The sequence below is a fragment of the Myotis daubentonii genome, chromosome 1 (genome assembly GCF_963259705.1).
Source record: "Myotis daubentonii chromosome 1, mMyoDau2.1, whole genome shotgun sequence".
NCBI lineage: Eukaryota > Metazoa > Chordata > Mammalia > Chiroptera > Vespertilionidae > Myotis > Myotis daubentonii.
In genome coordinates this window covers 71,681,796-71,708,000 of record NC_081840.1, presented here as the reverse complement: position 1 = coordinate 71,708,000, position 26,205 = coordinate 71,681,796, and the positions used below count along the sequence as shown (strand labels likewise).

The 26,205-nt window shown below is 37.9% G+C and overlaps 1 protein-coding gene across 2 annotated transcripts in view; it reads right to left on the bottom strand.

Moving 5' to 3' along the window:
* The window catches only part of DPH6 (diphthamine biosynthesis 6), a 187,314-nt gene that overhangs the window by 137,121 nt on the left and 23,988 nt on the right, over nt 1-26,205 (bottom strand). The window contains exon 4 of one of the 2 annotated variants that reach the window (XM_059705363.1): nt 9,060-10,307. The exons of the other annotated variant lie outside the window; for it this stretch is intronic. Within the exon in view, the coding sequence (XP_059561346.1) occupies nt 10,122-10,307 (186 nt within the window). The 3' untranslated portion in view covers nt 9,060-10,121. Of the gene's footprint in view, nt 1-9,059; nt 10,308-26,205 lie in introns of those variants that run through there. 2 annotated transcript variants of the gene reach the window in all.

Sequence of the window (26,205 nt, the reverse complement as noted above, 5' to 3'; positions counted from 1 at the left end):
TATATATATATATATATATGCTTAGAGCTGAAAAGCAGAAAAAACAAGGTGAGATCTTAGGAGCTGGGAGAAGAACAGCAATACCCACTTTCAACAGCACCCCCATACACTTTCTCTTATACACATGCCCAAGCCAGTATGGTGGGAATATTTTTCATATCACTGATAAGAAACTACCAAAGATTTAAAAAGAGGATTAAAAACAAAATATGTCACAGAAGCCATGATTTCCTAATTAGTTTTGAGAAAGTAAGGAAATCAACAACAAAAGGTAGTTATAACATTAAAAAGGTAATCTATGATTTTTTTCCAAATTCTAAGTAACTATTTAGTAAAAATTACCATAAAATAAACATTATTAGTTTTATTCTTACAAATGAACTTACTATTATTATAGTACTATTAGTATTGTTATTATTTTACTAAATAGTTCACTAAATTCACAACAGCAGCATTACAGTGTTTTTTTAATGGCATAGTAAAAATAGCCAACACTAATAATATATGGTCATAAAAAAAGAGAGAGAGAGAAGCATAAGATATTTTCTATGAGGTAGTTAGTGTACATAAAATTGCAGCTTAAACCTGGAGTATTATTTGTAGAGTCTAAAATATTACATTTGATATTTAAAATATATACCCCAGCCCTAGCTGGTTTGATATAAGGGATAGAGTGTCAGCCTGCAAACTGAAGGGTCGCAGGTTTGATTCAGATCAAGGACACATGCTCAGGTTGCTGGCTCAATTCCCAGTAGGGAGCATGCAGGAGGCAGCAATCAATGATTCTCTCTCATCATTGATGTTTCTATCTCTCTCTCCCTTTCCCTTCCTCTCTGATATCAATAAAAGTATATTTAATATATATATATCCCCCAAATGATAACTCTACTACGATCTCCGTCATCATTTATTTGATGAGAGAAAATTAAAAATAATTTCCTAATACTGCTAAACTTAATAATGCCAATAGAAAATATACTAGTTGATATCCAGGAGGAGAACACAGTACGGCTATTCAGAAAATAGAACCTATCCAAAAAAATGAATTGCAAATAACATCACACCTATAACTGTTAAAAACAAACAAACATATGTATCTATAACTGCATCTGTGTTCATACACATGGCACATTAGCATACAGTATATTAAAATTCCGCCCTCTTTGCAGCTGGCTATCTATTGCAGGTAGCCCCATTAAATCACTGAAAACTGACTTCTCACAATAATAGGGGGAATAATCAACCTATGCTTTGAGTTACATGTCTAAGCTGCCCTAACACATCTCTTTGGCTTTTTTCCAAGAATGAAATGCAGTCAAAGATGGGCAGAATGCTACTTACAGCTTGTATTCACCAAATGCTAGGAACTATAAAAACAGAATTCCAAGTTGAGTTTCATATACATTAAACAAAGACTGAGAGTTTCACAATACAAATAATGCATGTTTAAACAGGTGTTATTTATGGAAATCAATTAGATAATATGTACCAATGGCCTTAAAAATAATTATGTACTTTGATCCACTACTTCTGAGTCTAAAAACCTATCCTAAGGAATTAATTTTCAGAAATGTAGACAATAATTGATGTACCCATAGCAAGGTGCTATTATTTACAGTAAAAATGAGATTCAACCTAATTTACAAAATTAAAAAAATCATCAAGGAAATCATCATACAGTTACATGATGGAATATTAAGTAGCCATTAAATTATGTTCATAAAGAGGTTTTCATGGCATGGGAAAATGCTCCTGATATTTAAAGTTAAAAAAGCAGTATACAGCTGAAACCGGTTTGGCTCAGTGGATAGAGCATCGGCCTGCGGACTGAAGGGTCCCGGGTTCGATTCCGGTCAAGGGCATGTACCTGGGTTGCGGGCACATCCCCAGTGGGGGATGTGCAGGAGGCGGCTGATCGATGTTTCTCTCTCATCGATGTTTCTGACTCTCTATCTCTCTCCCTTCCTCTCTGTAAAAAATCAATAAAATATATTTAAAAAAAAAAAAAAAGCAGTATACAAAGTTATATACACAAATGATTACACACACACACATACACACACATACACGTGTGTGTATGTCTATGTATGTGTGTTAAATATATATATGTGAAAAATGTCAAAATGTTAACTCTGAATGATTAAATTTTAAGTAAGATCTTCATATATTTTATACTTTTATATATTTTTGTTAATTTAAAAACAATTTTTATAAGTATCAAAGAAAATTAAATAACTTAGATAAAAATAAGAAGAACAATGTGAAAACCCTTCAAGTGTATGGTAAAGGTATTTCATGAAATAAAGAAATTGTGTGTGTCTGCAAGAGGAGTATGAAGAACTTAGTCTCAGAAGAAAAAACTGTTTCTTAGGACTACATAAGAGGTAACAGACAGCTTTTTAAAAAACCATGTAGTTAAGCATAAAAACAACAAAAAATGAAATAAAAGTGCAGAAAAATCAGGTCTATTAGAATCTAATAACTAGATAAAGAAAGCAATGCCAATGTTATTTTTACTGTGCAAAAGTATCAAATAATTTCAGCAAATAAGTTATGAAAATAAATTATAAGAACACAGTTTGAGGATGGCTTAGGTTAAATATAAAGAAAGTAGTTACTATCAAATCGTAACAGAATAAAATTTCTATGTCCTTATTTTGTTTTCTACAAAATTGATAGCTATAATGACTGCTTTTTTCTTTGCTTTTGTTAAACCTAGTTAAAACACATTTTAAACTGTCCAGATAATGAACACTATATACTTAAATATTTGTATAATTCACAAGCTGTCTTTTATAAAGCAATATTTTAGCTACTATGTTACTAGTAATTAGTAATAATAAGTTGTAACTTACTATATTTTCCCTTAACTTTGCTTGATTGTAAATGCTTCATAATCATTTCCATTTCAGATTGCCTGACTAATCAATTGATTCCAAGTCAATAAAAACATGGGGCAAAGAGTAGTCATACTAAATCTGTCATACAAAACCAGGAATTCAGTGAATGCAGTGATTTACACGCAGTAGAAAATCAGTTATCAATTAATCATAAAAGAGAAATCATCAACTTAAGTTTGGCATCTTAAAACTTGTAAAATCTTCACAAACTAGATTAGTTTTACCTAATATATATGAAACTGTATGCACAATAGTGTGCAGGAGAAACCAAGCTTCACTTTGACAAACACCTTATAGTAGTACTGTGGTGGAAACATTAAAAACTAAATAAATATGAAATTATCTGTTCTTTATTAGGGAGGACCAGGACAGAGAAGAAACCTACAAGCTCTAAGACTAAATTGGTTAAGAATAACTGATAAGTTAAAGGTATTAATCAAAATTATAAGCTAACTCAAGAACCATAAGTATAATTCCCAAACAGGCACAGATAGAGTAATACTGAACCTTTAAAGACCACAGGATTCTTAGGAGAAACTCAGTGATAAAGGTCAGACAAGGAAGGATAAATGCCAAGTCAGAACAAAGAGGTACACTAAGAGAAATATGAAATATTTTTACAAGAGCTAAGCATTTATCAAAAATAATCATTTTGATGAATACATAGCAGTAATTTTATCCCTTAAAACTCAAATGCTAACTAAGTCCTTGAGACAGGCACTGTGCCTTAATTATTTACATCTCTAGCAACAACAACAAAAAGCCTGAAACAAATTATGAGGAAATAAAACGTTATGTTAACATTCTACAACTCACATTGCATGTGTAAACTTTATGAATAATGGTTACATAGTATGTGACTTATCTTTGTGCCTCTTGCATTTACCATTTCATTGAAGCTCTAAAAATGCATATAGAATAAAATCATCTGAAGAAGTTTCTCTTCATATTACTTTCACATATAAATTTTTCAAATTCTTAATGATGTGTGCATTTTCTGCCTTTAAAGCTTTCATAGTTGAGAAGTTTTTAGTAAGTGGGCACTTGAAAGACCCTTTAGAAAACTGAACCCTGTAAAATATTCAATTAAATCTGGTATCAAGTGAGGGTAGTCCAAAACATACATATTGAAATGCACAAACTTTGACATCACATTCACCAAAATGCCAAAGAAACTAGCACATCAATCACTATGAGAAAAGACAATCAAAGACAAAATAAGGAGCAGTAGAATTTCTACCACGCTAAGCCTTAAGACACAGAGGGCATGGTTAACTTATCTAGAACTAGGTCAACAGATAAATCATGACAAAAAGCACTGATCTTATTAACTTAGTTAAGTATGAACAATGCCCTACTGCTCCGATGCAAGAGAAATGTTATATCTAGTGCCTAATAATAACAGTAACAATAAAATATTTAACATTTATTGAGGGTTCCTTTATTATCTATTTTGCATGGATTTTGCTCTTAAATGCTCCAGACTACCTTATTATGTAGGCATTACCACTAGCGCAATGTACAATTGTGAAAGCTAAAGTATAGAGAGGTTGACTACACCAAGGTCATACAGCTATCATGTGGCAGAGCCTAGAATGCAGACAAGTCTCACTCCAGAGTCCACACTTATCCTTCGGAGGCAAAACAAACAAACAAACAACCACCAACATATCTTGCCACACACAATATTGTTTTCTTAAGTATACATAATTATGAAGATATCATTAGTCATCATTAAAGTAAGAGATTAAAATATACAGTGTAACGGGTTCCTCTTTTTGGTCTCTAGACACTGACACTGGCAACATATTACACCTCATCACAGCCCAGTGATGGAGTTGAGGAGGAAAGACCACCCAGATAATCCTAATACAGTATAACTGTCTGCCCCACCCTGAGAATTCCACAGTATGCATATCTACATCTTTACTTGTATGCAATACTACTCAAGGCTCTACCCAAAAGATTTGTGACTCCAAAAGATTTTTAAATAAAATGTATATTCAAAGATTGTGCTCCATTTCTTCTGTGCAAAACTCATGTAAAAATTAAATATCATCACATATTTAAATATCAACTCATAATAAAGAAAACTGAATTACTAAAAAATTAAAGTATACTATTTTTTCCTCAGGTTTAATCTGTTTCATTCAGCAGTAGTAATGGTTTCATCTTATATTCTACTACCTTGAAGAAATTTAAAGGATTTTTTGAGGACTGCTATAAAACTATCATTGACATTTTAATTAAAAAAAGAAATGTATGTAGAATAAACAGGACATTTCCTCTAACAGCCTGCAGTGGCTGCTTCACTGCTTCTTTGTACAGTCTTGGTAAATTATGCAGGCTCTCACTAGACAGAGCAGCTGTATTTCAGTATCTTCAGTAATGTAATCTACATTTATCATTATTTTAATTAAGCAGATTCTTAATTTGGTACTTTCACTGCAAAGAAAAAATATATTATTCTCTTTTTTTGGTAGACAGCATCTTGTCAGTCTTGTAAACCAAAATTTAACTTTAAATATGTTGCTTACTGCAACTGGTCCTTATTTAAAAAGAATTATCACATTCTGTTTACTACTAAGAGCCTGTTCATTTATCAGCTTCAAATATTGGTTCTTTCTTTGTAACGATAAAAAAAGACATTTTTGCAGTTCTCAATTTTAACCCAAGTGATATACTAAAAATAATATGTGGTTTATTATAATATTAAATTCAAAGTAATTCAAAATCAATATGAAGCACAAATAAGAATTCTGCGAGAAAAACTGTGCTTTACTGAATGTTGAGAAAATTCAATTCATAAGTTCCCTGTGCAAGATTACTTTTATCATCAGGTTATCTGAAGTGTCTGAATCTTTGCCTAAATCCATTATTATATAATACAACACCTTTTAATTATCTTGAAGACAAAGTTCTAAATTTTTTATTAATTTCCCATTATTATTTGTAGTTGTAACAATCTGGTTGACTTTTAAATAATAAATTCATGAATTAAACTGGAAGTGTGCTTGTTTTAAATGGTTCACAAAGAAACAATTACTGTAATATTATACTGTCACATTAACTGTACATTTTAATACATATAGGATCTCAAATATTATATGTCATAAGAGAAAGCCTGATGTTCAAAAATATTTTATTTCAGCACACATTAATTAATTGAGCATTTATTTGCCAGGCATAGAATTAGGTGCTTTGAATCCAAACAAAGAAGAACCAAGCCTTTGCACACACACATATATGGTATAAAGCTTGTTCCTTAGAAGGAGAGGAACATTAAACCCCACCTCCACTTCTACCAGAAAAGCTCCACTTTGGTCTATTTTTAGTCATCAGTCTTTCTGTCGCTGGGTGGAGAAAGCAAAAACCATTTACCTAGTAAATATGAATAAGACTTCTAAATTACTATTAAGAACACTAGTAAATGAAAAGCATCCTAAGTGTTCCCAGATACTCTAAGAGAAAAAAAATAAAAGACTCCTTTATTTTTGAGTTTCATTTATTATCAGTTTTCACATGTTGCCAAATATTTGTTTGTGGGTAAATGTCTGTCTACCAAAGTTAAGTTTATAAACATGGCCTTTTTCAGAAGTTTGGGAATGAGGTCTGTAAGGAATTGAAAGTTAATGCACATCTCACTTTGTCAGTCCACATCACCAAGAAATGCCATGCTGGCTTTCAGATTCACACATGTCATCAAAAGTTATGATATAGTAATTTTAAAAAATCTAAAATGCATTAAATGTGTTCTAGATTTATATTGCAACTTTCCCGTAAACAAAATAAAACACCCCCAAAAAAACCCCACAAAAAACCTCCACTTACCTTCACATTGTGATTTTTGGCATAAAATTGCCATTTGAGCACCTATAATGACTTGGCCAATTTATATACAATATTATTTGTAATCCCTCACAAAAACCTCAAAAGGTGAGCTATTTTTAGTTTCCATTTTGAGAATGAGAAAGCAGGCTCAGAGATTGAGAAATGTTTTCAATATTACATAGTGAGTACATGGAGAAGCTAAGATTTGGGTCCATGTTCTTTTTACTAAAATACTTTTAGAAGCAAAATAAACTTAGCTCATGCAATTTTTCTCTTCTAATCATAGCTGAATATGATGTCTGCTTTTATTATCACCTAATATCTTCATATAAAGTTGTGTTTTACATTTAGCTATCAACATATACAATAAAAAAGGTAACCAAAAAAGGGAGAAAGGAAAATCTAAAATTTAAATCAATGCTAATGAATGGCAAACATGCTAGTCATTGTGTGACTCCCTTGGTTTGAATTTAAATAATGTCATGTATAAAGCCTGGGCTACACAATTCAGGAACAAGTAAAAGTTAAGTTCTAGGCAGCCCACTCAGACTCTAATTAAATAGAAGAAAGAAGTACAAAGGAACAAAATTATTTTTAAAAAAATACTCCTATTGGAACTCAACTTCAAAAAGATATTTCATGAAGAGACAGTACAGCTTGCAAGATGCCTTCTATCTCAAATTACTCTGATGAATGTCTGATAAAACTTGAGATTTACCACTGGGCAACAACAAGAGGTAGCCAATAATTCTAAATGAAAACTCAGAATGGTCTTTTGTTCCCTTTGTTTAAAGTAAAGCCGCTAGTGAAAAACAAGAATGTCTACTTAGGAAAAAGGAGTCTCTTGTCTGGGCAAAAATTAAATTTAAACATCCTGCTTCTTACCTGAATATTCCAAATCCTCTGCATTAAACTGCTGGTCACTAAAAGACTATAGAGGGCACTGTTGCATCAGCTTTGAAGCTTTACAATAGAAGCTAGAAAAAACTGTTGGTAATATGTAATTTCTTTAAAGGGTCAAAAATGCATGGAAATCTACTAGTCTAATATAAGGGGGAAAAACAAAATGTATGTTTTTCTAAAATAGGCTGGACTTCAATGGTGCAAAAAAAAAAAAAGACTTAACAAAAACAACTGTCAAATTGAGAACACTGCACTGCACACATTTTGCATTTCCCTTTGTAGTGCTTTCATGAGAAAGGTAACTAATCATAGCACCTCCTTATCCAATAGAAACAGCACCCCAGTGCAGAATCCTCTTCACAATCAATAGAAAATGAATGTGGCACCTCATGCAGTCCTTCCATAATTCTATCAGCAGAAAGAATGCAGTCTGTTTGCATACTTTTGTCTAAAAGGCCAATTCCATTTGTCCCCTGTTTGGGTAAAATAGCAGCTACAGATCAATCATTCTCACATGAAAGTAAACATACCACATAAAAACAAAACAAAACAAAACAAAAAAACACAAACAAAAAAGGATCAAAACTGAAATCTTCACCTTTTTTAAATGTAATTTTATTATACATAAAAACTCAAACTCAAAGCAAAATAGAAAAAGCAAGTTTTCCCTCTTAAGCATTCATTTTGTGATATTGTGCAATAGTACTGGGATATAAAATAAATAAGTTACTTACAACAATACTCACAAATCTTATAATTACATATGGATAGCATTCAATTAAGCTTCCATATATTTTCTGTTCTCTCACAGAATTCCTGTTACAATTCTTTAAAACTAAATTCAATTAAGTACAACCAAAGAGTTTTTAATACGTTTGCAATGTATTATAATAAGACTAGTATATAAAATATAAGGCTTCCTATTAAACAACTACCATTTAAGTTTTTCCATTTATTTTATTCACCAAAATTTTAAATTTTTGACACTACAAATAATGCAAAACTAAAAGGAAAATTAAATTATTTTATTTTGGTTATTTAAAAATAATGTCCGGAACTGCTGAACTTCTGTAGAAACACTAATCTTCCCTACAAAAATTACAACATCATGACTAGGCAACTAGAGATAATATGTAAAATGAGAAAGCAGTATACTCCATTGATGCACATCAAACCATAATACAACATCACGTTAGATAAACCACCATCAATACAGGTATCATCAGAAAACTAAGGCCTCCAATAAAGAATCCCAAATTCCCTAAGAAAACTGTATACAACTCATTTTGTCACTCTTAAACTTTCAGAGAGATTAACACCTTCTCTGAAATCAAAGTGCAGAACTGTAAAAGTGTTAAAATGATACATTAGCCTACTCATAAATCAAAAAGAGGAGAAGGGGCTTCAGATGGCATGTAGATTTCATTTTATTATAAAAGCCCCAGTTTAACAAGTTATTTTCAACTAATAAAAGTCAAAAGTAAAGCATTGTTAAAGTGGCCATCACTGACTCAAAGGCTTTCACTTATTAACTTAACCAAAATGCTACTTGAGTATCAGTTCCTTAAATTATTAATTTATGAGTTTTGCTTAGTCTCCTCCTGAGGCAAGGCAGTTTGTAGGTATGTTGAATGCATGTAAATAAATAGAAAGCTTTTATTATTAGACTATTATAGTCTAATAATACACTAAACTTAACAAAACAACCCTTTTTAATGAACACTGAATACATAATCTTATGAACCAACTTTATATAAACAGGCTATATAACTTGAAGATTCTCTAGGAAGTAAAGGCACAAATTCAGAAAAACTAAAAATAAGCCTATTGCTTTTCACTGATCTGATAAAATGCTTACAGCAGAATAAAAGTGCTGCTGTGACTATGAAGAGTATGTCACGTTCAATTTCAAAGAAATCTAAGAAAAAATGTCTTGAACTGTGAGAAAATTTATTTGCAATACTGCTTTTCATCTTCCATAAGGATGATTGCCAAAAAAAACCCCAAACAAACAAAAAATCAGGTAATGTCTTTTTAATATTCAGTATATTTAACTAGATATTGTAGTTTACTATTATAGAAAGAAACAGCATATTAAAATCAATTTTAGTTAACTCTAATTTATGCAAAGCTTGATTGTAAGCAATATCTGCTAAAAGGATTCAGCATTGTTGATTCATATACAAGCATTTTACTTAACTACATTAGATAATAGCAGTGCTCCTAAAGGAGTATAAAAAGCAAAGTGATTAGCAGTCATTACTGTTAATTAGTGCTCACATTACATTCCTTGGGATGAATCTCCTTTAAGTTGAGTACATGGAAAGTTTATTTTTGAAGGACTGCCAAACCTTGCTAGGTAGGTATTAGAATAAGCCGTCAACTACCACTAAGCAGAATAAAAAACAGGGACAGATCAGAATCCAATTAGTATGTAGAAGTTTTTAAACAGGAAAAGGGTTGAGGGGAATGAGTAAAACTGGAAACTCATACTTCACATTCTGCAATCTCACTGATAAAAGGAGGAAATGTGTGTTTATCAAACTTGCTGTGAGTGCACAGTTCATTTGGAGTCCTGTAAACAATCGCCCAACCGCCCATTTCCAAATGCATGTGAAAATCTTGGAGAGTCAGAGCATCGTATTCAGCAAACAAGGTCACTCTAGTGATGCCCTGGAAACGGGAAATTAGGAAAACGTGGCAATCAGAGGTTTAGGGCTGACCAGAGAAAGCCCTGAGGCTGGCTTACCATCTTTCACCACCAGTCAGGCTGTCTCTGCTTATTCAGTATTAACACAACAGGGCTGCAAGTGAATGAAAAGAACTCCACACACCTAACTGGGACATAGGCTTTCTTGTTTAGAAAATGATAGGCATTTGTCACAGAAAAAAAAGAAGAAAAACTCAAACACAGCTTTCAAGAACCAGCTCTGAAAGAAAAACAAGCTCCTGGTGAACCTTCAGAAAAGGACCTGGAGAATGGCGGCATCCTGTTGATTACTGGGTTTCCTTTCCTCCTGTACCATTCTGTACATTTTAAAATGGAGTCCAAATATTCAACAAAGAGGTCTGAAAGCATGCTTGCTATAATAAAGAAATTTAAAAATCCAAATGTGCAAAAATTATATAAACACTTTTAGTACTTTAAGAGTGATATATATATATCCTTCAGACATTTTTCTATTCTCTACACATATAATTGGACAAATATATTTACAAAAATGTAATTACACCATAGAGAGTTTTGGTAATCTATTTCCTTCTCTTAATATATACAGATATATTTCTGCCAACTTCCTTTTTGATGCTATGCAGTACGCCATTGTTTTCTAAATCAAAGAGTCTATCTTTTGTTTTTTCCTCAGAATAAATTCCCCAAAGTGGAATGGCTTAGTAAAGAGACAGTGCATTTTTTTTTGTATCTGATGAGTTCTGTGAAATTACCCTCAGAAAGTCTTAACCAATTTACAGGGCTACTAGCAGCACATAAGGGTACCCCATTTTTCCAACCCAATAGCATCTCTAGATCTTGCAAAAGTGGTATCTGCAATTCTGAGTTAGTGAGGTTGAACATTTTTGGACTTTTAAATTTCTTTCTCTTTGACATACCTGTTCATATCCTTATCCCATTTCTTTATTTGGAAGCCAGCTTTTAAAAATACAAAAGATAGCTAGGGATTCCTTATCAAATGATACCTTAGAGCAGTGATGGCAAACCTATGACACGCGTGTCAGAGGTGACACGCAAACTCATTTTTTTGGTTGATTTTTCTTTAAGTGGCATTTAAATATATAAAATAAATATCAAAAATATAAGTCTTTGTTTTACTATGGTTGCAAAGATCAAAAAATTTCTATATGTGACATGGCACCAGAGTTAAGTTAGGGTTTTTCAAAATGCTGACACGCCGAGCTCAAAAGGTTCGCCATTACTGCCTTAGAGGATCACTAGAAAGATTATTATTTTAAAGAGGAGATAGTGAGTATATGATATTGAATAATCCTATTAAGGTCTGTAACTTTGGATAAAACTATTTTAAAACATATTATATTAGAGAAGGGGATGTCACAACCCACCCAAAAAGAAAAATTAAAATTAAAAACTGATTTTAATTTTGCAAATATCACCTGAAGCTACCTTTGCTTTCCTTAAACAGGAAAATCTGGCATCATCAGCAATGTTTTGTTGTTGCTGTTATTTTTTTTTACTTCCATATTATTCCAGGGAACAATATGAATATTCAAAAAAATTCAAATTGCCTTATTAGCTATTTTTATAAGTCAAGAAAAGAGATTGTAACTATGGGTGATTGACAAGTTCCTCACAGTATTATCTTGGATCAAGAACTTAATTAAAATGTGTCATTCTTGAAAAAGTACCAAGTATACGAAAAAAATAAAAAATTCCCTTGACCCAAAAAGTCCATTCAATTTAGGACTTCTTCTCAAGGAACCAAGAAACTGACAAAGTAATAAAACGTATAAATTCATAATTCATATTCAGAAACATGAACAAAATAGAATGTAATTTCAAGCTGCAGATAATGTCTTTTCTTTTTTAGACAAACAGTAGTTTAAAAACTTCAAAAGCTATTCCTATAATAGTGCTTCTCAAACTCTGTTAAGAACCACTTTTTAAAAATATTTCTAAACCTTTGAAGACTGAAACTTCTGTAAAATACAATTAAAATGAATTACCAAAAATTAAATTTTAAAAGGATATAAAATACAAGGCCAAAATTTAATTATTAGAATCAACACATATAAAATTACTCTCAAATGATTATAAAAGTTTCTCAATGCTTAGTTTCAATTTTTATAAATAGCTGACCTTGGACCAATAACAAACAGTTCATGGACTAACACCAGCCCCTATACTACATTTTGAGTAGCAATGATCTAAAATTATTGTGAGCTCTGAAATGAGATGAGATCAAACACTGATACACCACTTTAATCTTAATGACCCTACTCCCCTTTATCAAACCACATGCCTGCCCCTTTGGCTCACTGTTAAGTAACACATGCCATACTGGTTAATATGTGTACTACATATGTATTGTAATATGGTAATACCTGTATGAATTAATACAAATATGATTCTGGGAGGCAGCAGAGCACTGTGATTAAAAGTACATGTTCTACCACTTTTGAGCTGTGTAACCTTGGACAAGTTACTTAACTTCTCTGATCTCAGTTTACTTATCTGCAAAATAGGGATAATAAACCAGGGTTGATATAAGGATAAATTAGAATACAATGTATAGAGCAAATAACAGTGCCTGGTAGGTAGTACTACATAAACAACAGCAATTATTATTACAATAATCAAAAATAATTGAAAAATTCACATGGCTCTGGGCTTCCTAATAATCAATATAAAGAGGAAACCAAAAGAGCTGCATGATTTACAGTAAAAATACATCTCCATACAATAAAAATTGTCCAATATTTATAGTAAAGCAAACTATTATAAAGACTAAGTCCTGAGAGAAATTTCACCCTTGGATCACTATAAAATTTAATGTGTGATATGGTGAAAATTCTCAACAGCTTCCCTAAAACAACATACAACAAAAAATTTTGAGCACCTCATATGGACAAGGGGCCATGATGGTCACTGCAGAATATTGAAAGTTAAAAAACATAGTCCCTGCTTTCAAGAGGTTATAAACTAACAAGGAAGATATATTATACTAGAAGCCAGGTGCATGAAATTCATGCACGGGGGTGGGGTGGGGGGGGGAGGGTCCCCTCAGGCCGGCCTGTGCCCTCTCACAGTCCGGGACCCCTCAGGGGATTTCTGCCTGTCAGCTTAGGCCCTATTGCCTCGCCTGCTCACTGTTTCTTACCTCTCAGTTCGCTGCTCCTTAGCGCTGCCATGGAGGTGTGAGAAGCTCCCGCCACCGCACACACTAGCCGTGAACCCAGCTTCTGGCTGAATGGCACTCCTCCTGCATTAAGCGTCTGCCCCCTGGTGGTCAGTGCGCATCATAGCGACCGATCATTCCGCTGGTTGGTCAATTTGCATATTAGAATTTTATTATATAGGACTAGAGGCCCGATGCATGAAATTTGTGCAAGGGGCTTGGCCCTCGCAGCTGTGGTGGCTTGCCTCGGCCCTTGCAGCCCCAGCTTCGTTCAGAAGGTTATCCAGAAGGACGTCCAGAGGGACGTCGGAAGGTTGTTTGGCTGTCTGGTATAATTAGCATATTATGCTTTTACTATTACAGATATGCAAAAAATTGTGTAAAACAAGGCATAATGTAATAACTACCCAAAAGAGTAACTAAATGCTAGAGAATTCAAAATAAGAAAGGTACATTTGAAGAAATCAGGAACAATGTCTTTTCTATCCTTATCATTCTCTCCTTTGACATAAAATCCAAAGGCCTATTAAGAACCTCCCAGAATACATAAGAGTCCATGTCTATTTTCCCTTTTTTGGTCCCCATCACTTCTTATCTGAAATTTTAAGATGCTGTTTTGCACTTTATTATCTTTGAGATCTTCATGTCCTTGTGAGATGCACGGCATGCTGGGCTGTGCTCAGGTGCTACCTCCATGCTACTCTCCTCTTCACTCTTTAGAAATCCCAGAAGCCCACTGACCTCACAGTGCACAGCACAGTATGTGTTACAGGCTCAAAGGACAACTGATTTGTGACTTGAGTAATCATGAATACCCTCAGGCTACAAAGCTTTCTGCAAGATGGTTAAAACAGTAGTTCTTAAACTTCTGAAGAGAACATACCACTGTGAGATTATAATAAAAAACAGGATCTCTCTCAGAAAATTTAAACAAAATTTTAGAGTTCAAAACACCTTTTCTCTCTAGTTAAATACTGTCTTAAAGTATCACATTATCCTGCATTGAAATCAACTAGACTGATTCTTGTTAGCATTGGGTGATCAAGTCTGGGTTATCTGAGCACTCAAATCAGTAGGTGATTAAGGTAGTCAGAAAAATAACTATGAGACCAATAAATATTATTAAAAAAGCCAAACTGTGAAAGGCTCAAAAGGGAAGACCAGGGGTTATTTATCAAATTATGATGATTCTCCTTCTCCTCCTCATCTTCCTGCAAAATCTACCTATATATATAAAAGCCTAAGCAACTGGCTGACAAGCCAACCAGCCAGTAGCTATGATGTGCACTGATCACAAGGGGGCAGATTATCAACACAGGAGCATGGAAACATGGAGTAGTCTGATGAATCTTAGAGGGAAGGGGAGAGGGTGGGAAGAGATTAACCAAAGATCTTATATGCATACTGGAGGCATGGTGAACAGATTCATGCACTGGTGTGGTCCCTTGGCCTGGCCTGCAGGGATAGGGCCGAAACTGGCCCAGTGCACGGATTCATGCACCGGTGGGGTCCCTGGCCTGGCCTGCACGGATCAGGCTGAAACTGGCTCTCTGACATCCCCTGAGGGGTCCTGGATTGTGAGAGAGCGCAGGCCAGGCCTCTAGTTACTATATAAAAAAGAACCCATAAGAGAACCAGTCTTATGAATTCTTTGTAATGGCTCTAGAACAGGGGTGGGCAAACTTTTTGAATCGAGGGCCACAATGGATTCTTAAACTGGACCGGAGGGCCAGAACAAAAGCATGGATGGAGTGTTTGTGTGAACTAATATAAATTCAAAGTAAACATCATTACATAAAAGGATACGGTCTTTTTTTTTTTTTTAGTTTTATTCATTTCACATGGGCCGGATCCGGCCCGCGGGCAGTAGTTTGCCCACGGCTGCTCTAGAACCAATCCTATAGTAGGTAACAAAGAATTCTGCACAGGGGAAATAATGAATGTCTAATACATAGTTGTTGCTCTTCTCATTTGTCAACTTCTTTTTACAGAAATATACAACGATCATATTAGCTGAATTTTGTCAAGGTTAGATAGGCTTAATTTTGTTCAGTAAGTTTAATTTAACAACAGCTCACTAAGCACCCAGTGTGTGCAAGTAAGTACACAAAGTACCCACAAAGCCCAGCACTGTAAATTTTATGAATATGAGTGGTACAATTCTGCTGGCATTGAGAAGTAACTGTTCTTACATACAGGAGTGCACATAATAGCCCAATCTACTACCTCTGGACATTCAAAATGCCATTTTATAAAATCTCGTAATTTTTCATATACTCCTTCAAAATTCTAAATTCTCTAAACTCAGTTCATATAACTTGCAATGGAATTTCTTGATTGAGACTTTTTACAAAAGAGTTAATAGAAAACAGGCTGCTTCAATTTTAAAAATAAGCATAGAGCCAGATTCTAAAAGAACACACCAAAATAATTTTTAATAGAAAGGAAGCATCTATTAGTAAGAACCTTTGTCATTTTTGAGTTCATTTATTTATCTTCTTTCAAAACAAACCATGCCTCAGTTTATTCATGTAGGGAACTAGATAGGAAACATTAATTCTCTTGGAAGGCTGAGTTATTTGACTGAAAGAGTCTAAAAAAGACTCAGGAGGGACAAAAATTATAGGCAACAAATGTCAAAGGATAAATTTAATCCACTATATAATATAAATTTGCCCCCATTAAAATCTCTTTTACAATTTGAACAATTACTATCCTTTTTCTTCTCTGCATTAACATACTAATAAAGTCAAGAGGAATTACACTCATCTCAATGCCAACTTGCAGCTACTATTTAATAATAATATACTAATGGAACTTGGTATGCCATGAAAAAATGACTTTATTCAGCTGTACTGGATTATTTTGGAAGCAAGGGAATAAAAAAATGGGGGGGAGAGACCTAAGACTAGGCAAAGAAAAAAGGAAAAAAACTATCTTAAACAGCATCAATATTTCTAGAAACCTAAAGAGTCTCTCATATATTTTTCTCATTTATCTTCAAAACAGAGAAATAAAACAAGGAAGATATATCCATATTTTACAAATGGAATAACTGAATTCCAGAGGAGAATAGTAGAACACAATGTCTTTAGAATCCAAGAGTTGCATGGAGTCCCATAAGAACTAAAAAAGAATGAAATACAATATCTGCCCCTCAAGGTACTTACAATATTTAAAGAAAAACCCACCATATCCTATCTAATAAAAGAGAAACATGCAAATTGACCATACCCCCAAACACTTCCCATTGGCTAATCAGCAGGATATGCAAATTAACTGCCAACCAAGATGGCGGCCAGCAGCCAGGCAGCTGAAGCAAACAGGAAGCTTGCTTGCTCCAGTGACGAAGGAAGCCAAGGTTCCCGGCCTGCAGCAGCCCAGCTCTGAGCTCCGGATGCAACAAAGTTGCAATTATAGAAGCTAAACAAGCTCCAGATAGCTGCTTTCAGCTGGCAGCAGGCTCAGAGCTTAGAGCGGCAGTGATGGCAACAGAGTTTCAATTATAGAAGCTAAACAAAGCCCAGATATCTGCTTTCAGCAGCCGAAGCCTCAAGCTGGAGCCGGCCTCAGGGCTAAAGCCGGCTCTCAGCTCCAGTGACAGCCACAGAAGGTAAATAAATCCCAAAATAAAAATAAATAAAATAAAAAAAGGAGAGGCTGGGAGCTTCAGTCACCCGCCAGCCTGAAAACGGCCCTCAGCCCCTCATCCAGACTGGCCAGGCACCCCAGTGGAGACTCCCACCCTAAAGGGGGTGCGGGCAGCCTAAAAACAGCCATCAGCCCATCATCCAGGCTGGCCAGGCACCCAAGCGGGACCCCCACCCTGATCCGGGACACCCTTCAGGGCAAACCAGCCGAACCCCACCCGTGCACGAGCCCTCTATCCTGTACTACAGGCAGGGCGGGACAGCGTGAGCTGCCATCTGGGCCCCATGTGCAGTCCTGGACAGCGGGGCATAAGCCCCACCCCCAGCCAGGACCCCTGTGTGCCACCTGAGCCCCCAGCCAGGACCCCCGTGCCACCTAAGCCCCGCACTGCTAAGCCCCACCCCCAGCCGGGACCCTATGACTATTGGAGAGCAGGAAAGTACTACTGGGCCCTGGGTCGCTGTGGTGATCTGGCCATCGGTAAGTAGAAAAGTGCAGCCTGTAGGCAGCCCCAAGCTGCGCCTGATCCGGGAGCAGGAAAGCCCGGCCTGAGGGCAGCCCCAAGCTGGGCCTGATCCAGGAGCAGGAAAGCCCCGCCTGCAGACAGCCCCCAGCTGGGCCTGCTCCCCGGTCGCCATGGAGACCTGGAAGCGGGAAAGCCTGGTCTGTGGGCAGCCCCCAGCTGGGCCTGCTCCCCCACTGCCATGGCGATCCTGGAGCAGGAAAGCCTGGCTTGCAAGCAGCACCCTGATCCTGGCAATAGCTCAAGAGAGAGTACAACATGCAGTGGAGGCCAGGAGCCTGAGAGATCAACACAGAGGGGCTCCTGCTCTAAGCCTCCATGGTGTGGCTGGGGGCAGGCCCCAGCAGACACACACACACACACACACACACACACACACACACACACGGGATGCCTGCTCCGAGCCTCTGCTGCCAGACTGTGGCCATCAGTAGGACATCCACTGAGGGCTCCCAGACTGTGAAAGGGGCAGGCTGGGCTGAGGAAACCCCCACACCCCAGTGCACGAATTTCGTGCACCGGGCCTCTAGTATACTAATAAAAGCCTAGGTAGCCCTCATGCGTGACGTCATCACCAGATGGCTGCCACAGGGCGGCCGCCACAGGATGGCCACCACAAGATTGCCGCGTGCACAGCAGAGGCAGGGCCCAGTGGCCGCTCCACGCAGTAAGGCCTGGGGGTCCCACAGCTCCACAGGGCATGGAGGAGGCCAGTCCCAGCGTCCCCACCGCCTCGCGCAGAGGAGGCAGGTCCCGGCGGAGAAGGCGGTTCATGGCAAGGGAGGGCAGTTGTGGGCAATCAGCCTCGCAGGGAGAAGTGGTTAGGGGCAATGAGGCAGGCAGGCAGCAAGAGGTTAGGAGCCAGCAGTCCCGGATTGTGAGAGGGATGTCCAATGCTGGCAGTCAGACATCCCCCGAGGGGTCCCAGATTGGAGAGGGTGCAAGCTGGGCTGAGGGACACCTCCACCCCTCATGCACCAATTTCATGCACCTGGCCTATAGTATAAAATAAAACAAAAACATAAAACCAGTAGTTCTGTATGTAAAGATAGATTAAGTATACAGAAGAGGTACAATGTTTTAAAAAGGTTCCAGGGAGAAAGATACTATTCTCAGTGGGGGCACATCAAGGAAGATATCAAAAAGGAGATGCTGCCCTAACTGGTTTGGCTCAGTGGATAGAGCATTGGCCTGTGGACTTCTTGGTTCGATTCCGGTCAAGGGCATGTACCTTGGTTGCGGGCACATAACCAATAGGGAGTGTGCAGGAGGCAGCTGATCGATGTTTCTCTCTCAGCGATATTTCTAACTCTCTATCCCTCTCCCTTCCTCTCTGTAAAAAATCAATAAAATATATATATTTAAAAAAAAAAAAAAGGAGATGCCATGCAAAAGAAGGAATTGGAGAGGAAAGCTAATTCTCACTAAAATATAACACTATGCAGGAAAGACAGAAACTATGTAGGGGAATAACAGTTTAATTTAGGGTGAAACATAGGTTCTATGTAGAGAAATACTGGATGGGAAAAGATAAAATACAAGTTCAAGTCATATTGCAGAACACCTAACGGATCGATGGTAAGCAACAAAAATTTATGATGAAGAGACAAATGTGACTGAATCTACACTTTAAGGAGATTGTAGGTAAGAGTTTGCAGGATAAGACTGGAGAAAGACCCTAAGAAGAATACAAGAAGTCAATTAATTTATAGTTCTGAAGCCAGGTTTAATCTGACATGGTGCCCAAAAGCCTACATAATCTATTAAGACTCTATATTATGTAATTCTCTTTCTTTGGAGTGTCTTTATCTGGTTTTGGAATTAGTGTAATGCTAGCCTCATAAAAAGAGCCTGGAGTTGTTCCTTCTTGGATTTTTTGGGAATAGCTTAAGGAGGATAGGTGCTAGTTCTTTGAAGGTTTGGTAAAACTACCCTGTGAAGCCCTCCTGACCAGGGCTATAACATCAATTGTTATAGGCCTATTCAGGTTTTCTGATTCTTCCTCAGTTTTGGAAGACTGTATTTTTCTAGGAATTTGTCCAGCTTGTTGGCATATAGTTGTTCATAGTATTTTGTTACAATCCATTGTATTTCTGTGGTACCAGGTGCTACTTTCCCTCTTTCATTTCTGATTTTATTTATCTGGGTCTTCTCTCTCAGTTTCTTGATGAGTCTGGCTAGCAGTTCATCAATCTTATTTATCTTTTCAAAGAACCAGCTCTTGGTTTCACTGATCTTTTGTATTGTTATTTTAGCCTCAGCCAATATTCCTGATGAACACATGTTAAAATCCTCAACAAAATATTAGCAAACTGGATCCAACAATGTATTAAAAAGATCATACACCATGACCAAGTGTGATTTATTCCAGGGATGCAAGGCTGGTACAATATTCCCAAATCAATAAATGTGATATATCACATAAACAAATTGAAAGGTAAAAATCACATGATCATATCAATAGACGCAGGAAAAGCATTGGACAAAACCCAAGATCCATTTTTGATAAAAATTCTCAACAACGTGGGAATAAAGGGATTATACTTCAACATAATAAAGTCCATATATGACAAAGCTACAGCCAATATCATATTCAATGGGAAAAACTAAAACCATTTCCCATAAACACAGGGACAAGAGAGGGATGTCCACTTCACCGGTTTCATTTAACATAGTATTGGAAGTTCTAGCCACAGCGATCAGACAAGAAGAAAAAATAAAGGACATCCAAATTGGAAAGGAGGAAGGAAACTATTATTATTCACAGATGACATGTATATTATACACAAAAAAAACACTAAAGACTCCACAAAAAAAAATCTAGATTTAATAAATGAATTCAGGAATATAGAAGGATACAAAATTAACATCCAGAAATTTATGGCATTTTTATACACCAATAATGAACTCTCAGAAAGAGAAACTAAGCAATGCCATTTACCATTGCAACAAAAAAGTAAGATACTTAGGAATAAACTTAATAAGTAAAAGACATACACTCAGAAAATTATAGGATGTTGAAAAAAGATTGAAGAAGATATAAATAAGTGGAAGAATATACTGTGTTCATGGATTGGTAGAATTAACATCATTAAAATGTCCATACTACCCAAAGCAATCTATAGATTCAATACAATCCCTATTAAAATACCAATGGCATATTTCACAGATCTAGAATAATCTAAAAATGTATATAGAACCATAAGAAATACTGAATAGCCACAGCAATCTTGTGAAAGAACAAAGTTGGAGGGGTCACAATACTGGATAACAAGCTATACTACAAAGCTACTGTAATCAAAACAGCCTGGCACAAGAACAGGCATATAGATCAATGGAACAGAACAGAGAACCCAGAAATCAACCCAAGCCATTATACTCAATATCTGACAAAAGAGGCATGATCATACAATGGAGTTAAGACAGTTTCTCTTCAATAAATGTTGTTTGGCCCTGTCCAGTTTGGCTCAGTGGATAGAGTATTGGCCTGAAGGGTCCCAGGTTCGATTCCAGTCAAGGGCATGTACCTTGGTTGCAGGCACATCCCCAGTAGGGGGTGTGCAGGAGGCAGCTGATCGATGTTTCTCTCTTACTGATGTTTCTAACTCTCTGTCCCTCTCCCTTCCTCTCTGTAAAAAATCAATAAAATATATTTAAAAAAATTAAAAAATTAAAAAAATAAATGGTGTTTAGAAAATTGGACAAGTACATACAAAAAAATAAAACTAGACAACCAACTTACACCATATGCAAAAATCAAAATGGATAAAAGACTTAAATGTAAGTCATGAAACCATAAAAAATCCTAGAAGAAAATGTAGGCAGCAAAATATCAGACATCTTACTAGCAGAATTTTCACTGATACATCACCTAAGGCAAGGGAAATAAAAGAAAAAATAAATGGGACTACATCAAAATAAAAAGCTTCTGTACAGAAAGAGAAACCAGAATCAAAATGAAAAGGGAACTCACTGTATGAGAGAACATATTTGCCAATGATACATTTGATAAGGGGTAATTTCCAAAATATATAAAGTATTCATACAACTCAACCAAAAGAAGACAAACAACCCAATTAAAAAATGGTCAGGTGCTTCGGGGCCGTGGAGGGTAATTCGGTGGCGCGCTTGGGGGGGGGGGGGAGCGGTCCCGAGAGGCGAGGGAAGACCGGAGGTGCGGTCAGGCCCGTGGTCGGCCCGTGCTGTGCCCAGGGGGCGCCAGGTGCAGGGATCCGGGGGTTTCCCAGTTCTGGAGGGGGAAATGGAGGCCCAGAGAGGGGCAGTGAGGCACATGGACCTGAAACTCGACCCTCTCTCACACACAGACATTTTAAAATCGCAATAGTAGGTGAAAAAACACTTTTCATCATATTAGGTGAAAAAGCAGAATACAAAATATATCCGAACTGAATGCATAGAATAGGCCTTCGCCGAGCACCCTCCGTTATCTCGCCATACTTGCTGCCCCCCTAGACTTTGTGTATGAAACTTGTTTGTGCACGTCCCCAGCCCCTTATCTTATAGCCCTGGGCTAGCTGTGCTCAGAATCCCGCAGTTCTCGGGTCTCGGAAGGTGATATGGCGCATATCTATGTTCTGCATACATTCAGCAGGGTTCAGGGCAGTGTTTGGAATCAATACATTAATATTTTCACAGATATCTCTCTCTCTATCTATCTATCTATCTATCTATCTATCTATCTATCTATCTATCCTAACTCTTTAAGGCAGGGGTCCTCAAACTTTTTAAACAGGGGGCCAGTTCACTGTCCCTCAGACCGTTGGAGGGCCGGACTATAGTTTAAAAAAAAACTATGAACAAATTCCTATGCACACAGCGGTGGCAAAAACACCTGGCGGGCCGGATAAATGTTTTCGGCGGGCCACATGTGGCCCACGGGCCATAGTTTGAGGACCCCCTCCTTAAGGGATAAGGAACAACCATAAGTAGCTTCACCTGAGATCAGATCAAGTTTTCAAACTTAAGAGATTTTCCAGAAAACAGGATGGAGAACTGCAGATAAGGGACTGGGCTCCTGATGTCACTGTCTGCTCCTCCTTCTCGCCGAGGGGTGTGCCACAGTTGCTGAACTGTGCCTTTGCATGGGCACCCCCATCTCCATCACTAACAGTGTGTGCCACCTGGTGCCCTCAGTTTCCTCATCTGTAAAATGGGCTCAGTAATGCCTTCCTCCCAAGGTTCTGGTGAGGAGTAAATGAGACCGCGGGTGTGAAGTACTAACACTGTGTCTAGCACGTGGCACAGATGGTTAAGATTGAGGTTTGCCTATTCCACAAACATTTCTATTTTGAAATTATCTGGATAGGCGGTACCTGTCCATGGTTAACCTCCCCTGCCCAGTCAGTCTTCAGAGAGATCACCGGTTTCTAGACATAAGCAAGCCTGTCTGTATCTCTCACCCCCATTTTCCTTTTACCCCAGATTATAGCATTGTATTCCTTTCTATGCTTCCTTCTCCTTAACATTTATTTTGGCTGTTACTTAACATCCTATATAATAAAAGACTAATATGCAAATTGTCCCCGCAAAAAAACAAAAAAAAATGGTCAGAGGATCTAAACAGACACTTCTCCAACAAGGACATACAAATGGCCAAGAAACATATGAAAAAAATGCTCAACATCCCTAATCATCAGAGAGATGCAAATTAAAATGACAATGAGGTACCACCTCACACCTGTCAGAATGACTAAAATCAATAAATCAACAAACAACAAGTGATGTGGAGAAAAATGAACCCTAATACACTGCTGGTGGGAAAGCAGACTGGTACAACCACTATGAAAAACAGTGTGGAGCTTCCTCAAAAAATTAAAAATGGAACTGACATTTGACCCAGTGATTTGACTTCTAGGAATATATCCTAAGGAGCCTGAAACACCAATCAGAAAGAATATATGCACTCATACATTCATAGCAACATTATTTACAATAGCTAAGCTCTGGAAACAGCCCAAATTCCTATCAGTAGATGAGTGGATAAAAACAGTGGTACATTTACACAATGGATGCTATACAGCTGTAATAAAGAACTATGTCTTACCCTTTGAAACAACATGGAGGGACCTGGAGGTTATTATGCTAATCGAAATAAGCCAGTCAAAGAAAGACAAATATCACATGATCTCACTTATATGTGGCATCTAATGAATAAAATAAACTGAATAACAGAATAGATCCAGAGACATAGAAGCATGTAACAGACTGATGATTCTCAGAGGGAAGGGTAAATCTACTTTTGCTCTACCATGTATTTGTGATATATAGCTATAATAATTCTCTCTGATTATCAACACTGCCCAGTGAAAGCTGCATAAATCAGCCATGGAACTGTCAGTTTATAAGATACCTTACATAGAATTCCTGTCACTTTTTATTTAAATACTAGAGGCCCGGTGCACGAATTCGTGCACAGTTGGGGTCCCAAAGGGGTGGGGCAGGATGTGATCGGCCCTTTGGGCGGACAGTGGGATGCCCTTGCAGCCCTGGATCCAGATTTGTCCCGCTGACTTTCGCGCCGGTTGTCGGGAGCCACTGACAGCCGCTTTTATATTGTTTCTTCCTTGCGGAGCATCTAGGGAGAGAAAGAGGCAGCAGTGCCCCAGGCTCACTTCTAGGAGGCCACTAGCACTGTCGGGATGGTGCTAGTGGCACTGGTCCGTCTGTGCCTGGCCCGTTCTCCAGAGATTGGACCTGCAGGACTACTGAGGGAGGGAGGGAGTGGCTGGTGGGCCGCCAGGATGGGTCTCAGCTGAGCGGTGCTCCCACTGTGGGAGCACACTGATCACCAGGGGTCAGCTCCTGTGTTGAGCGTCTGCTCCCTGGTGGTCAGTGTGCATCACAGCAACCAGTCGTTCCGGTCATTCAGGTCATTTGGTCACTTAGGCTTTTATATATATAGATCAGCATCAAGTCCCATCAGTCTACCTCTTCAATGTCCCGTCTTTACCTTCCCCACTGCTACTCCTCCAGTTCATGTCCTCACAATCTTTCAACTAGCCTAATATCTCAATTTTCTATTTGAACTCATTTCCAGTGTTCCACTTCTCTAATCAATCTTCTTGCACTATCATGGTTCAACCTAATGATTTTGAAGTTCCCTTTAAGCCAGTGGTTCTCAAACTTCCTAATGCCGCGATCCTTTAATACAGTTCCTCATGTTATGGTGACCCTCAACCATAAAATTATTTTCGTTGCTACTTCATAACTGTAATTTTGCTACTGTTATGAGATTTTGAAGTTCCCTTTAAGCCAGTGGTTCTCAAACTTCCTAATGCCGCGATCCTTTAATACAGTTCCTCATGTTATGGTGACCCTCAACCATAAAATTATTTTCGTTGCTACTTCATAACTGTAATTTTGCTACTGTTATGAATCTTCATGTAAATATCTGATATGCAGGATGTATTTTCATTGTTGCAAATTGAACATAATTAAAGCATAGTGATTAATCACAAAAACAATATATAATTATACATGTGTTTTCCGATGGACTTAGGCGAACCCTGTGAAAGAGTCGTTCGACTCCCAAAGGGGTCGCGACCCACAGGTTGAGAACCGCTGCTTTAAGCATACAAGTCTATATAATTCCTTTTGCAAAATCCTTTCAAATTTATTTTACCAATAAGAAATATATGTAACAGCCTAGCATACACATTATATATATACTAGGGGCCCAGTGCACGAAATTCGTGCACTGGGTGTGTGTGTGTGGGGGGGGGAGTGTCCCTCAGCCTAGCCTGCCCCCTCTCACATACTGGGAAGCCCTCAGGCGTTGACCCCCATCACCCTCCAATCGCAGGATCGGCCCCTTGCCCAGGCCTGATGCTTCTGGCCTAGGCATCCAGCCCGGGCAGCGGGGACCTGCAGTGGCAGCGGGTGGTGCCGCGATCGCGCGGGCTCCGCCCCTGCCCCTGCAGGAAGCCTCTGCCTGAGGCGTCCGGCCTGGGCAGCGGGGACCCACAGCTGCAGCAGCCCCGCGATCGTGGGCTTCGCTTTAGGCCCAGGCAAGGGACCCCTAGCTCCCGGGACTGCCAGCTTCGACCGTGCCCAGCTCCCGTCGCTGGCTCCACCCCTACTTCCTGCTATCACTGGCCAGGGCGGCAAAGGCACCTGATTCTCCGATCATGGCTGGGGGGCAGGGCAAAGGCGGCCCCAGGGCCGCCTTTGCCCTGCCCCCCAGCTCTTAGCTCCCCCCTGGGTTTCCGATCACTGTCAGTGGCAGGGGGCTTCTTCCTGCTTTCCCTTTCGCCTCCCTGCATTGTGCCTACATATGCAAATTAACCGCCATCTTGTTGGCAGTTAACTGCCAATCTTAGTTGGCAGTTAATTTGCATATAGCCCTGATTAGCCAATGAAAAGGGTAGCTCGTACGCCAATTACCATTTTTCTCTTTTATTAGTGTTGATATATATATATATACACACACACACACACACACACACACACACACACATGCATTTCACAAAATTATTAACCTTACTGCAGACAATGCATTATGATATTT